Source organism: Canis lupus, chromosome 28 (assembly GCF_048164855.1).
Source record: "Canis lupus baileyi chromosome 28, mCanLup2.hap1, whole genome shotgun sequence".
In the NCBI taxonomy this organism is placed as follows: Eukaryota; Metazoa; Chordata; class Mammalia; order Carnivora; family Canidae; genus Canis; species Canis lupus.
Window position 1 is genome coordinate 30,107,576 of NC_132865.1, and position 14,978 is coordinate 30,122,553.

The 14,978-nt window shown below is 42.5% G+C and overlaps 1 protein-coding gene across 12 annotated transcripts in view; it reads left to right on the top strand.

The window, feature by feature from the left end:
• ASPH (aspartate beta-hydroxylase) overlaps window positions 1–14,978 on the top strand; it is a 212,702-nt gene that overhangs the window by 193,656 nt on the left and 4,068 nt on the right. For 11 of the 12 annotated variants that reach the window (XM_072804506.1, XM_072804507.1, XM_072804511.1 and 8 more), the window contains 2 exons: window positions 2,872–2,963; window positions 3,324–3,457. In XM_072804506.1, coding sequence (XP_072660607.1) covers window positions 2,872–2,963; window positions 3,324–3,457 — 226 coding nt within the window. Of the gene's footprint in view, window positions 1–2,871; window positions 2,964–3,323; window positions 3,458–7,041; window positions 7,822–14,978 lie in introns of those variants that run through there. The other variant, XM_072804509.1, reaches the window with a different exon arrangement.

Sequence of the window (14,978 nt, forward strand, 5' to 3'; positions counted from 1 at the left end):
TTGAGAGTTAAACTCAGTGAGAAATAATAAAAGAACAATAAAGCCATAATGAATTCAACTGCCGGATAGTTTCCTCCTCAGCTGAGCATTTGCTTCTCACAACTGCTTTCTACTCCATGATGTGACAAAATTATAAATTATGCTCTAAAGCATATGTTTTGGAGACCAACAATCCCAGGTTGGAGGCCTGGCTGCACCACTTGTTAGTTGTGTGATGTGAACATATTTTTGAATCTCTGAGCCTCAGAACCTCACTGAAAAGAAACAATGAAATTTGTGCCTCAAGTATGGGGTCATTACTAGGATCAGTGAGTACTCTCAAAAGATCTGACAATTATCCAGTAGGTGATAGTAGTACCACTTTTTTATTACATCACAATCATATGTTGTATAATAATAACAGCAATGGAGGGGTGGTTCTAGGTCATGGTTACTTGGGTCATGGTTAAGAACATGGACTGGGTCCAATTTGGCTGGAATTCCTGCTGTGCCACTTATCGTGTGGCCTCCCTGTGCCTTTGTTCCTCTTTAAAATAGAACGCTAATAGCAGGTGTTGTAGGCATCAGATGAGTCCTTTTAAGTATGTCAAGTTGTTCCTGGCCCACAGTGAGCACCATGGAATTGTTGTTGCACTCCTAAATCCTTGCCATCACATGTAAACACTTAAGGTTACCAGTGGTAATCCACGAATGTCAAACATCTACTATATAGCTTTTCCCTCCACAGAGAATATGTGTTTACAGACTAGAAAAGATTTATTTGTCTCAGTGGCTAGAGGCACTGTCTCATATTTAGTCCTGACCAAGTGGCAGTCCCAGTGACACCCAGTCCATTAGGTTACCCACTCATTATGAGAGGTTACCCACTCATTAAGGTACATCACACCTATTCACGAAGTGATATGTTTCCAGCCCTCTCTACTATGCCGGTGGGAAGTCCAGCCACTTCCAGTTCCTCCTAAAGCTTCCAGGATTCACTCAACTGCTGCCTGCATAGCATAGAGCCCAGAATTGGGGACTCCTACCAAGCCATCCCCAGATCCTGCATAAGGGAAGGCATGGGAAGCTAGGCTTAAAAATGCTTTATGGGGGATCCCAGGGTGGCTCAGCGATTTGGCGCCTGCCTTTGGCCCAGGGCGCGATCCTGGAGACCCGGGATCAAGTCCTACGTCGGGCTCCCAGCGTGGAGCCTGCTTCTCCCTCTGCCTGTGTCTCTGCCTCTCTCTCTCTCTCTCTCTCTCTCTCTCTCTCTATCTCTATCTCTATGTCTATCATGAATAAATAAATAAATCTTTTAAAAAATGCTTTATAAAGGGGTGCCTGGGTGGCTCAGTGGTTGAGTGCCTGCCTTTGGCTCAGGTGCATCAGTCTGCCCACAGGGAGTCTGCTTCACCCTCTGCCTATGCTTCTGCCTCTCGGTGTCTCTCAGGAATAAATAAATAAAATCTAAAAAAAAAAAAAAAATGCTTTATGAAGACGTATACAGGAACCTATTTATTCAGACTGGCATTTATCATTCATCTCATTTGGGGTACTCCATTAATCACTAGAAACAGCAACTAACATTTTACTCAAAGGGCAAAAAAATTACTTAGGAAAAGCTAACATACATATAGAAGCTGTTTTCTAAAATATTGAGGTCTGTTTGAGGAGAATGCTGTTAAGTTGTATTCCTCGTAACTCTCATTTTAATTTTAGTATATGATTATCTTAGGACACAACTAACATTAACTAGATAAAATTAAACTCAGTTTTGTGTAGCAGCCCCTTGTGAAATCTTGAATAGGAAATTAAAATTTTTCTATCTTTAAAAAAATCCATTGTTTTACTCCTCCATAAGAGCAAATAATGCTGTGTACATTTCTAAGCATGTCTTCTCTAAGACATAGTCATTTTGTCATTGGTGAAGAAATTTGTGTAGTCCAGGATGTTTAAGACTATGTCCCAAAATTTGTGTTCCTGACGCAGTTACTTATAGAAAACATCATCTCTCAGATACTCCTTCCCCTCTTCATTTAAATCCTGTTCTTTATCAACATATAAAGGCTGATCTGCACAATGAAAAAGACATTAAATTCCAATTAAAAATGTTTAGGTAACTCTTTGATGTAGTCCTAGAAATGCATTTTTAGATTAGAAATAGAAGCTACGTTTTTCCTTAGGGAATCTACTACAACTGCTCTGACAAATTACCACAAACTTAGTGGCTTTAAAATTATACAAATGTATTATCTTTGTAGCTCTGGAGCTCCGAAGTCTACAATGGTCTCATTGGGCTAAAACTAGAGTATCCTCAGGGCTGTATTCCCTCTGGAGGCTCTGGCTTCTAGACTCTGCCCACATTCCATCTTCAAAGCCAGCAATGGCCAGTCAAGTCTGTCTCATTCTGTATCACTCTGACACTGACTATTCTGTGTCCCTCTTCCATACTGAAAGATTATTTGATTACATGGGGCCTATCCAGTTAATCCAGGATATTCTCTTTATTTTCAGGTCAGCTGATTAGAAATCTCAGTGTCATCTGCAACCTTTATTTCCCCTTGCCATATAGCATAACATACTCATTGTCTCCTGCCTACAATATGGACACCCTTGGGAGGGGGCCATTATTTTACCTGTTACAGGGAGAAGAATAAATAGTCAACGCTCACCTTGTCCATTAGATGTCCTTTGATAATCCAACACAGTGGAGATGTCTGGTCCTTTTGCTCTGCCAGTTACTGTCAGCTACACTTCGTCTTCTTGTGTTTGCTTAGCTTTCTCATTCCTCGTGACGGTGACAATACAGATTGCACATGGCCAAAATGGGAAGACTTAAAGTTTTCCTATGATTTGTTTCTAACAAAATGACTTTATCATTTCTCATTCTAGGAAGAAAAAATGAAAATGCCTGTAAAGGAGCTCCTAAAACCTGTTCTTTACTAGATAAATTTCCTGAGACAACAGGATGCAGAAGAGGACAGGTACCAAACGTGTCTTCAATGATGGGAAGAACGCAGTTAGTTATTAGGAATAAGGGAGTGCTGACATTTCTAAAGAAACATTTATCTGGCCCAGCAAAGGCATCTTTTTTTCACTCTCCAATGAAACGTAATTTCTTGTGGTTGAAGTCAGAATTGAGGGAGGGAACTATTCAGTGTTTAGCTTCTTGTGGGAAATGTGAGTCCTTATTTTGATAACAAAGAAATAAGATGAGAATAAAAATTCTGAGTCTTACAAAGGTTCATATCCAAATTGATAGTAATTTTATCCTGTCACTTGAATTTAGCCTTTCCCCCACCCCTCAATAAATGGATGACCAGTTTGTTATATTTTCTGTGCAGATCAAATATTCCATTATGCACCCAGGAACTCACGTGTGGCCACACACGGGGCCCACCAACTGCAGACTCCGAATGCATCTGGGCTTGGTGATTCCCAAGGAAGGCTGTAAGATCCGATGCGCCAATGAGACCAAGTAAGTTTCCTCCCATCATTGTCTCTTTTATCACCTCTGAGGATAGGTGTTCATTACAACCAATCTGTTCACTCGGGTTATTTCTCCTCCTTTGTCACTATAGTAGGCTGGAGTGGGTGATAATCCAGACTTGAGTCTGTGTCCCTTCTTTGTTCTTTCTGCTAGTCTGGAGACACTCCTCAGTTCGAGGGCTTTCTTCCCTAATCATTTCTCCCCACGCCACTCTCAACTTGCTGAAGAGCCTCCTCGCTTCTCTAGATGGACAGACTGGCATTCAGAGTCAACTATCTTATACTGAGCCCTGAAGAAAATACTCAGTGATGTTTCTGTGTTTTGCTCTAGAGGAGGCAGCGTGGTGCAACAGAAGCAGACTGCCTTTTTCAAATCTCAGCTCTGCCACCTAACCCTGTATAACCTTGGCCAGTTCTTTAATCCCCTCGTGCCTCAGCCTCCTTATTTATAAAATTGGCAGTGATGCTATCTGCTATGCAGGATTGTTGTAGGATTACATAAAATAATGCATACAAGGTGCTGAGCCCACATCCTAGCATGAGTGGGACATGGTGAACATTAGGCCCTTGTCCCCATGCCTTTCGCTGTCCTAATCCTATTACTCCATCCACCTGGGATGCCCTTCTTTTCACCCATCCAAAATAAACCTGTTACTAAGATCCAATGCCATTTCATAAAAAGGAGCCTCTTTCCTGACTTACTAGAATGTATATAGTGTATATTCCCAGTAATCGTATTCTTTCTCTTCCATTGCTTTTTATCAATTAGCAGATGTTAGCCTAATCTCTAGAAGCTCCTAGAGGTCAGAAACCAAGTTGCTATCTTCCTGGACATTTGTCATGGTCCTCAGTAGAGATCTGATGGAGGGGGATGTTCAAGAGTACACAGTCATTTATTTGGTTATTGGCAGAGACTGGCCTGCCCTGGGACATGGGGCAGCACAAAGTGCTGTGGGAGATTCAAAGTTGAATCAGATGGGAGCCTTCCCCTGCCAGATGTACCTGATCAGGGACATAACACAGGCTCAAATGTCGTGAGTCCTAAGAGAGGTAGAGATAAAAATGCTACAGATGGTCAATGGGCAAGTAATTCATTTGCTGCCAAGATTTGAGAATCTTGACAGTGGTGATGTTTAGAGATGGGTAGGTTTGGGAATTCAAAGCTGGGATAAAAGGGCATTTCAGGCTGAAAGCATAGGATCTGCAAAGGCACAGAAGCCAAAAATGATAGGGCACATGTGAAGAATATGGAGTGATTTCAGCAACCAAGAGTGTAGGGTTCGGTCGTGTGGATAAACGTTAAGCATGTTAAAATTTTCAAGAATTTATTTGAGCACGCACCAATTCACATCAGGTAATGTCAAACTCTAAGGGTGGTTAGGATTTTCCAGGACAGGAGCTGGGGACAGGGTTCCTATAGAGAAGATGCTTAAGTAAATCAAAGCGAGTATTTGGTTATAGTGGAAGTGGTTGCCTTTCTTGGGGAAGCCCAGTTGGCTGGCTGTGATTGGTCGCTCTTAGGCTTCATTTTCTCAGATTCAAGTGCATTGACTCTGGCTTAGGCTGTGGTATGCTTATGTAGCCCTCCAAGACATTAGAGTCACCCTCTTGTCTAAAAACTTTAAGAGCACATTTAGAATAAGGTCAGAAAAAGTGAAAGAGTGGAATAGAAGCCCAGTCATAGAAGGCTTTGAATACCAACGAGTGGGATCAGAGCTTTGTCAGGAAGGTATTCTGGAAGCCCTGGGGGACAAAAGCTGTATGGTGGAAGAGAGGAAGAACAGTTAACAGCCCCCACAGCAGCCTGCCCAAGAAGATCCTGGAAACAAAGGGAGAGTAAAAAGCAGCCGCAGGAGATATGAAAATGACTCAAGTGAATCCCAAGTGTGGTACAAGGGAGGGGAAGATCAAGGTGACTTGGCGGTGTCCATTTTGGTCAGTAGGAGGCTTTTGATGCTTTAGCAAATACTGAGGTCTTAGGAGGTGTGAGGCAATTTCGGGGAAATGGATAATGAGTTCTGTGTTTGTATATATTTTATTTAAGTTGCTATTGGAACACAGTGGTGGAAACATTCAGAAGTCGGCTGGATACAGATGCCTGGAGCTCAGGAGAGAAATCAAGTCTAGACATAAAGGTTCAAGAGGCAGGCTTAGCAGGAGGTTCCGGGGGAAGCTTGAGACTCCGAGAACACATCCACACTTAGAAGACAGACAAAGGAGAACCACCGAGGAGATGGGGCAGCGGAGGGCAGGGGGGGCGGGACCAGGACTGTTGTGCCCAAGATTACGAATCCGAGAAACCACCAAGGAGCCGACACCGATGCAAACACACGAGGGTTTATTAGCAAGCTCGAGCTTGGGTCCAAGTAAACCGGATACAGCGGAGCAGGGACTTGGACCCCGAGGTGGGTTTCAGCTTAGTTTTAAGGGCTGGTCTAGGGGACCTCCAGAAGGGCTGGAGCAATTCTTCAAGTTCTGTTTACATTTTGATTTGGGGCTTTCAAGGGCATTGAGCTCTGTTCTTATTCTAATAGGGGCTTCCTGCCCTTGGCTTGGGCTCTGTTCTCATTCTAATAGGGGCTTTCTAGGATGTTAAGCTGTAAACTGTTTTCTTCCTGTAACTGAAGTAATGTAAAGTTCAGCCCTTATTCACAGGGGCCTGGGATGGCTGTACTTGTGCTAACACTGAACTTAAAGTGGAATGGCCTTAATTTTCTTGGCCTCCACAAGGACGACAGTCAGAGATAGCTGAACAGGGAGAGATTCCTCCCCAGATGGCATGAATCTTGTCAGGCCTTTGGGAACTCCATTTGGGTCTGCAGGATCTCCACCAAAAGGAAGAGGGGTAAGGACACAGTGGGGGGACCCAGAGAATACAGAGAGGATGCTGGGTTACAAGATTGAATAACTAGGGGCGGTGAAGAAAGAGAAGAGAACTTCTTGAGTACTGCCTGATGGTTATAAACTTGTTTGTTATCTTTGCCTCTCCTTCCCTGCCTCTCTCACTCCTGGCCTCCCTCCCTCCTGCTTTCCAGGTATTTTTTAAAATTTCTGGTCTGTCCTGCTTCAAGTTACTCTAGGAAAAAATCACTAGACAAAAGCCCACTTAGGAATAGGTAGAGAAGGACATGCGCAAACTGATCCTAGTCATCAGAGGCTGGAGGCAATAAGGCCAGGCTGAAGGAATGTATGTAGCAGCGAGGAAGGGGAGCAGTTGGACAGTGCCAGAGCTGAAATGAGAAGCCAAGCAGAGCTCTCACCTTGTGACACCAGGAGAGGTGTCCCAGCAGAGCCTACACAGTGCATTCCCTGCCCCAGGCTCCCAGCAAACACCTGGGGACCGGGCTTGACAAAGGAAGGGACAGCTACCGCCCCCAAGTCAAAAGCATGCTGGGGTTACCTGTCTTGACCTGCCACAAGTGGCCCCAGTCCTACAACTCACATGGAGGGTGAGCTTGAGTAAGAAGGGTAACATGGCAGGCCCTTGCTTTCCACTGCGCTAAAACGTAACCTTCTTCACATGACAGGAAGTACCTGTTGATAACAATAACTTGCAGATGCTGTTTTTTGCAGGTGATTATTAACAGGTACTTTCCACCCACCTCCCTATGGTTGGGCCAGGAAGCCGATTTTGCAGAAGATGAAATGCTTCTTGTTCTCGACCCCAGAGAGCCCAGAAGGATAGTGCCTTTCCGCCTCATCATGATTGCTGGTCAACACTCTTCCCTGTGTCCCTTCTCTCATACTTCATATTGTGTTACATTCTCATCCTCAGCAAGCCTTAACTCAAGGGTGATTGGGTCAGGTTAAGTGCCTCATTACAAAAATAGTGTCTTTCATAAGAGAAATGGGTCAGTTAAAATACCGTGTGATGCTTACAGTGAAAATAGCTTGATAGCTGAAGAGTAGACAGGTGGTTTGTAAACTCCAAAGACAGAAAGACTGTCATAGGAAACCTGGAAGTTTCACACTGTTATTATAGAAATACTGTTAGTGTGGAAACTAATACTGTTAGTGTTTCCACAAGTATACAAGTATACTAAGTATAGTATACCAAGAAATCAGACTTCCTTGTGCTAGGCAACAGGAAGCAATTTTCAAAGCCTCTCAACTTCCAAAAGAGTAGTTTACCCGTAACAATTTGCACATTGGAGTTCTCAGGTATTAATAATCACATTGCTGTTTCTCCAGCACTCTGTGGGTCCTGCTAGCATGCATGTTGTTTAAATATTCCATCACTGCAAAACATAGCACAGCAATTTTTATCTGAAGATGAGCTTGCAGATATGCAGCCTCTTATATAAATTAAATGATCATTTAAAATTAATAAATGCCCTCTGACCGTAAAACTGATGCATGATGCATATTCCTTGTACATAATTTGTAAAACACAGAGAAGCACAACAGAAAAAAGTATTACTTTTGATCTTGATACTCAGAGATATTGCCCAGACACTTCTCAATGCCTGCATATGTATGTTTGTGAGAAGGAGGAGATGAACCCAGTAATGATAAATAGCGTGCTTGCTGTGCGAAGCAGCTCTGAGGATGCCACACACATGAATCTATCAATCCTCACAACAATCCTAAGGGATTATTAAAATTTCTATTTTACAGCTGGGGAGACTGAGGTATAAAGATGCCAAGTAACTTCCCCAAGGTCACTCAGCTTAGTGCTGAATTTGTATTAGTTTCCTAGGGCTGCCATAACAAATTACTACAAACTGGATGACTTAAAACAACAGAAATTCATTCTCTTGTAGTTCTAGAGTCCAGAAGTCTGAAGTCAGGTATTGGGTTGAGGCTGAGGGAGAATGTGTGCCCTGCACCTCCTCTGGCTTCTGGTAGCTGCCAGCCATCCTTGGTGTTTCTTGGCTTGTAGACACATCACTCCAGTGTCTGCCTCTACCAGCACATCACCTTCCCCCATGTCTTTTGTCCTTCTCTCTCTCTCTCTTTTGAGAGAGAGAGAGAGATTAGGAAGAAGAAGAGAGTCTCAGGCAGACTCCCTACTGAGCCTGATGTGGGGCTCGATCCCACAACCCTGAGATCACAGCCTGAGCCAAAATCAAGAGTTGGATGTTCAACTGACTGAGCCACATAGGTACCCATCCCCTTCTCTTTTATAATGGCACTTATCATTGGATTTAAAGCCCAGCCTAAACCAGATGGTCTCATCTCAAGATCTTTAATTTCCTTACAACCCTAAAGACCCTTTTTCCAAATAAGGTTATATTCACAGTTTCCAGGTGGACTTACTTTTTAGGGGAGGTCACCATTCAGCCCACTACAATATTGGAATCAAGATTTGGTCCCAGGCATTCTGGCTTGAAGGTCTGTGTAACCTCAATCCATAGCCTCACTAAGTATAGGTTTCTGACCTTTTAGGGTTTTGGTGGTGGTTGTGGTTACAAAACTAAGATCAGGGATCCCTGGGTGGCGCAGCGGTTTGGCGCCTGCCTTTGGCCCAGGGCGCGATCCTGGAGACCCGGGATCGAATCCCACATCGGGCTCCCGGTGCATGGAGCCTGCTTCTCCCTCTGCCTGTGTCTCTGCGCCTCTCTCTCTCTCTGTGACTATCATAAATAAATAAAAATTAAAAAAAAAAAACAAAACAAAACAAAACTAAGATCATTCTGAGGTGCATGGGTGGCTCAGTTGGTTAAGCGTCTGCCTTTGGCTTGGGTCATGATCTCATGGTCCAGGGATCAAGCCCCCCATTGGGCTCCCTGCTCCGTGGGGAGTCTGCTTCTCCTCCCACTGCCTTTCCCTCTGCCTGCGTACGTGCTCTCTCTGTGTCTCAAATAAATTAATAAAATCTTTTAAAAATAAAATAAAAACAAAACTAAGATCATCCTACACTTAAAAGTTGATCACTGTGAATGCTAGTTTTCATTTCCAGACAACAAGGGAGAGAAAGCAGCTGGACAGTGTCCACATTTGGACCACTTGTGTCACCCCTGACAGGCCATGCTTTGCAGCCTGTCAAAAGAGCTCATTTATGATCTTGATCCAAAGCTGAATGAACTTAAGTCAGTGGATAAACATGCTACTAGCAAGCGGGAACTAATTGTTGTTAACCTCATGGAGTGACCAAGTTGTTTGAACTTTGGATGATCCCAGACAGGAATTCTTTCTACTCAGTCTCCAAAAAGGGCTCCAAGACATGCTAGAACCAGGCTGCAGGAAAGAAGAGTGACCATGTGGTTCCTCCAGGAGATTCAGCATTATTGCCTACAAATTGCCAGCACGAAATATTGGACAAGACTAATACATACCAGGAAAGCATGTGTCAGCATTAATGTCAGTATCATGCTGAAGAAATGAATTTGGCAATAAGTCATTTAATTCCTGTCTCTGTTGCTGTAAAAATAATGGCCCTCTACCGTAACATACTTCAGTTTGTAACATATTACAAACTGAATTTGTAAAATTAGTAAATTTGTAAAATTGTAAAATCCCCATTAATCTCTCAAGTTTCTAATTAGGAAGAGCATGTGAAAGGCCTACTATAATATTAACAGTAAGAGAAAGATTTAATTTTTAAAGCCACCATGAAATTGTTCATAGGCAGCATTTGCTTTGTTTTTATAAAGCATCTAAAAAGATAAAGTCTTAAAATTTTCCCTGGAATCCAAGCTCTTCTGTTTCACAAAATGTAACCATCTTCCATCCCAACCATAATGTGACTTTATCTGTAAGTCATTGCTCAAGTCTGTCCATCTGGGCTGCAGGTTGAAAATGACATTTTAACTGGATATGTTTCCTGAAGATTTGTTATTGAATAGGTAACATTTTGCCCTTTCTTCCTTTCCTTGAGCAACTTGGTGAACTAAAAGCACCAGTTAGAGCCTCTTCGTCCCTGTTCTAGTTGGCACAGAGTGTCTACGGCATTCATCCACATGGATACACAGTGACGCTTCTACTGGAATGGCGGTTCCCACATGGAATATGAATCATCAAACGTTTTGTTTGTTGAACTGATTGTTGAAAAATTGCAAAGTTGGAATCCATTCTACTACAACAATCTTAAATGACGTGGAGGTTCCTGGGTCAGCCCTCCGAAGCTTTTAACTCACAATCTTTTAGACAATGTGCATAACCTGTCTAAGCCTTGATTTCTTCATCGGTGAGATGGGAAAAGAATCAAAGCCTATCTTTCTATGGTTTTGAGTTTTAAAGCAATCCATAGAGTTGCCCTCAGAACTCTATTTACAGAGTACTGTGTGGTAAATGCACTCAGTGTACTTGATCTTTTACCGTCCTCTCATCTGATGGCTGCAGAAATGGAGACTTTTGTCCCTTATATTCCAAGGAGTGAGACCAAGCACTCCTCCACCATTGGAAGTGGTTCATGTAACCTGGAGGGTGCATTCTGACAGGGAGGAGGTGAAACTTTAAGGAGTTAGGAAAGGAGAACCAGATAGAGAACCATGGTGTGCCAGGCCAGAGTTGGTGGAGGGATGGTACAGATACAGATAGGGACCGTGATTTGATAGGCATGAGGCCAGGAGGGATGCCAGAGAACAGAGGACCAGCAGGAGCACAGCTGATAGCTCTACTCCACCCCCTGCATTTCTCCTTTTCCTCTCTATCCCCCTACCCTAGAAATAGAAGTATGTGGGGGAGTGGGCACTGGCATCCCATTGGAGGCCTTATGAGTGATTCTTCTGCTTTTTCTCTTTCTTTGTCCTTTTTTGGCTTTCTCAGCTGTATTACAGAGCCCTCTGCTACTGGTTGACCTAAGACCAAGAGGAGGAAGCCCAAAGCTTCCACAGAGGTAGCAGTGGGGTGAACAGGAGGGCATAATCTGGAATCCCCAGGCCTGTGTGGAGAGGAGGGAAGCCCTGTGGCAGCTGGGCAGGGGCTCTTCCTTGGGGGGCTGGGAGATATGCTGGGGGTGTGTATATATACAATCTATTGGGAAGATTGCTTCTTTGTGAAGTTAGCCATCTTTTATTGGAATTAATATTTTGACAGTAAACAAAATGGCAAATATACCCACTCCTCAGATGAAAGCTTAAGTAAATCCTATGAAATGTAATATGATGATTGACATCCTAACCAATAGCTTAGCTCAGAGAATTAAGAGAATTTTAGTGCTGAAAGGAGCCTTAGAGGCCATCTTATCTACCTCTGTCATTGCACAAATAGGGAAACTGAGGCCCCTACATGAAGTGCTTTATCACATGGCTAGATCACAGCTGTCAGAACAAGAATACAGGTGTCCTAGACTCCAGAAAAGTGCTTTGTCCAGATAGATAGATAGATAGATAGATAGATAGATAGATAGATAGATAGACAGACAGACAAAGAATGTGTGTGTGTGTTTCTGTCTGCATATATTAGGTAGAGAGAGAGAAGAGTTTTACATTTCAATTCTAGTATGTGCCAGGATTTCCAATGCAGTCAGAACTGAGGGATTTCAGTAGATCAGAATTAATAAGCACTGTGTTAAGTAGCCTTACTCCTGAGCTCTTTGACCCTTTTGTGTATTCGACTCCGCCTGTAAAACACCTTACAGGCTACCTCACCACAGCAGCTAGCTACCGGCACCAAGAATATCCCCCTTGTACCCTGATCTTGAGCCAAAGGTTTGGGCTCTAACAAAGCAAGGCTGGTGACTTTCTGCTTCTTCCACAGAATCACAGTATCAGAATGACTCCTTTGCTGAAATGTTAGAACCGTGTCTCTTGCCTACCTCAGAACATTTTAGCAAAGATCACCGAGCTATGATCAGTTAAAGTTTTTAGGTGAAAGATTCTGTAAGAATCTAATAGGATTATTGTTGATGACAGTTCAGTGACCCAATTATGGTTGTTAGGTATGTACCTCCACCATTATATTGGTGTCATTAATTAAACTTGAAAACTGAGAAATGATATGATATTGCTTTATTTTGGGCCAGATATTCTTGTATCTTTTGCAAACCAGGATGAGGCATTCTTCCCATAAAGGTAAGAAATTCTAATGGCCAGATGAGGTAGCCCCCTGGGGAAAAGGTACAGCTTCCCCACTCTGGTCCTGTGTTTCTGAATCCTCAGAGAAAGGCCATGTGAGCACCATCAGGAAGCTCAAAGACGACTCTGAAAAATCTTTTCTCCAGAGGGCACTTTTCATGTCATACTTTGAGTAACTTAATCTTATTTGGTGGAACTTTGCTCACAAAGCAAGTGGCCTGAAAACTGTTTCTTGCATTGCAAGGAGAGTCTTTGTCATTCAAAAGAGATCTAAAGAACTTTGACCTCTTTAGCTCTATCTTTCTTTGTGGAAAACCTCATCCTTTCCCGACCACACAAGCCACCTATGGCTGCTTAACCCCAGTCATTCAGCCTGCATGTTGCTTGTGTGGGATTTTTTTGTTCTGCCCTTTGAGGTTAATTAGGGCTGCGCTTTTTGTCACATTTGCCCTCTCATAAGTGAAAGACACCAGTTTTGAAGTATTCGAAAGGAATCTACATTAATACTTGGGTATCTTTGCTGTTTTCTGGGGAAATATGTGAAAGAAAATGGAAGGGCAAAATGAAGATACTGGGACATGCTTCCCCATGAGTTTATGGCCCTAGAGGAATCCAGCTCTTTGGAATACCTCCTAGATTTTTTGTTTTAAAAAAAATTGTTTTGGGGCACTTGGGTGCCTCCATCGGTTAAGCATTTGACTCTTTGTTCCAACTCAGATGATGATGATCTCAGGGTCCTGAGATTGAGTCTCGAGTTGTGCTCCATGCTCAGTGCAGTCCCTCTCCCTCTGCTCCTCCCCCCATTCCTTCTCTCTCACTGTCTCATAAATAAATAAAATCTTTTAAAAAATTGTTTCATCAGTTGTTTATGCTGGTCCATTTTGACTGAATATCTGAAAAGCCACAGACCAATGGTCATTAAATTCCATGTTTATAGCCACTGGTGTTCCTTGAATAAATCAGTGTGTTTCGACACTAAAAGCTCGTCCCAATTCACAGGGAATTTCAGTTAATGAATAATATGCTCAAGATTTTGCTCCCATAAAGCATTCCTAAGTCTTTGGCTTTCTTACACCCATCAGAATCTAGTGAAAAATTTAATTTTGCACAACCTAGGATTTTCTATTTGGGTCTTTGAATTACTTCCAATATTTTAAGTAGATTCTGGATTATTTGCCACTCAGAAAACATTGAGAACCACTTGTCATTGCAACACAAAGTGTACTTTGCAGATTCTCTGAAGGATTTTTGATATCTCACCCCTTTGGAAGATTTTCAGTTTTCTCAAATGAAGGCAAATTCATAAGGCATGAAGCCAAGGTTATTTTTGGTAACATTATACCACTTCCATACATTATCACCTCTTTTATCTTGTCTCTATTTTTTCCCTGTATTTTTCTTCAACCTCTGTTTTATGTTCTCTATCATTAATCGAATATCTACCATGTGCCCGTCAGATGCTAATCCTCACAGCAGCTGTGCTGATAAAGACGCAAAGGCTCATGTATGCCGAGTAACTCAGCCCAGGTCGCATAGTAGTAAATGGCAGAGCCAAGAAGCTTAAATACGTTTCCCTTCAGGGCCATAACTTGTCCTTTGTGCCATGCTGTTTCACTCCCCCTCTCTCTTCTACCACGTTCCCCTTTGCCTTTCCCTTTTTTTTTTTCCTTTTCAATGGTGGTGAAGTGCACATAACATAAAAGTTACCAACCCATTTCTAAATGTGCATACAGTTTGGTGGTGGTACGTAGGATCATATTGTGCTTCCATCGCAGTATCCAACCATCCACAGGACTCTTCACCTTACTAAAGCCCCGCACACACAAAACAACAACTCACCATCATTCTTTTCTATCTGTGTGAATTTGATAACTCTAGGTACTGCCTATAAGCGGAATCATGCGATATTTGTTCTTGTGTGATTGCTTTATTTCACTTAGCAAAATGTCATAATGCCCATGTTGTAGCATTGTCTGGATTTTCCTTTCATCTAAGCCTGAATAATATTTCATTGACTGCTTATACCACATTTTGTTTATCCACTCGTTGGTCAGTGGACACTAGGGTTGCCACCACTTTTTGACTACTATCAGTATTGCTGCTGTGCAAATGGATGCCCTGCTTTTCCCTTTTGAGAGCACAACCCCCCCCCCCTTATCTTTTGCCTGTTTAAGTTTTTCAGTGGTACCCATGGACATTGCATAATCTCACCAATAACACTAAGACCTAGAAAGTCACCAGACTGTATATACCACAGATCATTTCACTTCGTTTTTCTTGTCATTTTTTTTCTTTTCTTGACTTTACCTTTCAAGTTTGGTTTTTGCATGGTAATAATACATATTCTGCCATTTGTTCCCATGTCTATTTATTTCTGTTGTTGGTTGTTACACTTGGATGGAACTCCAGTAGAACTCTTTGATCCTTAAGAGGAATCATATCAAAATGCTAAGCAGTGTTTATTGAATGGAAGTTATTAGGTTAGGTGTGTGAGACAGCGTAGAAAATGGGGCAGGAAGGTGGGGATGGGAGCAGAAGTGGAGGTTGATT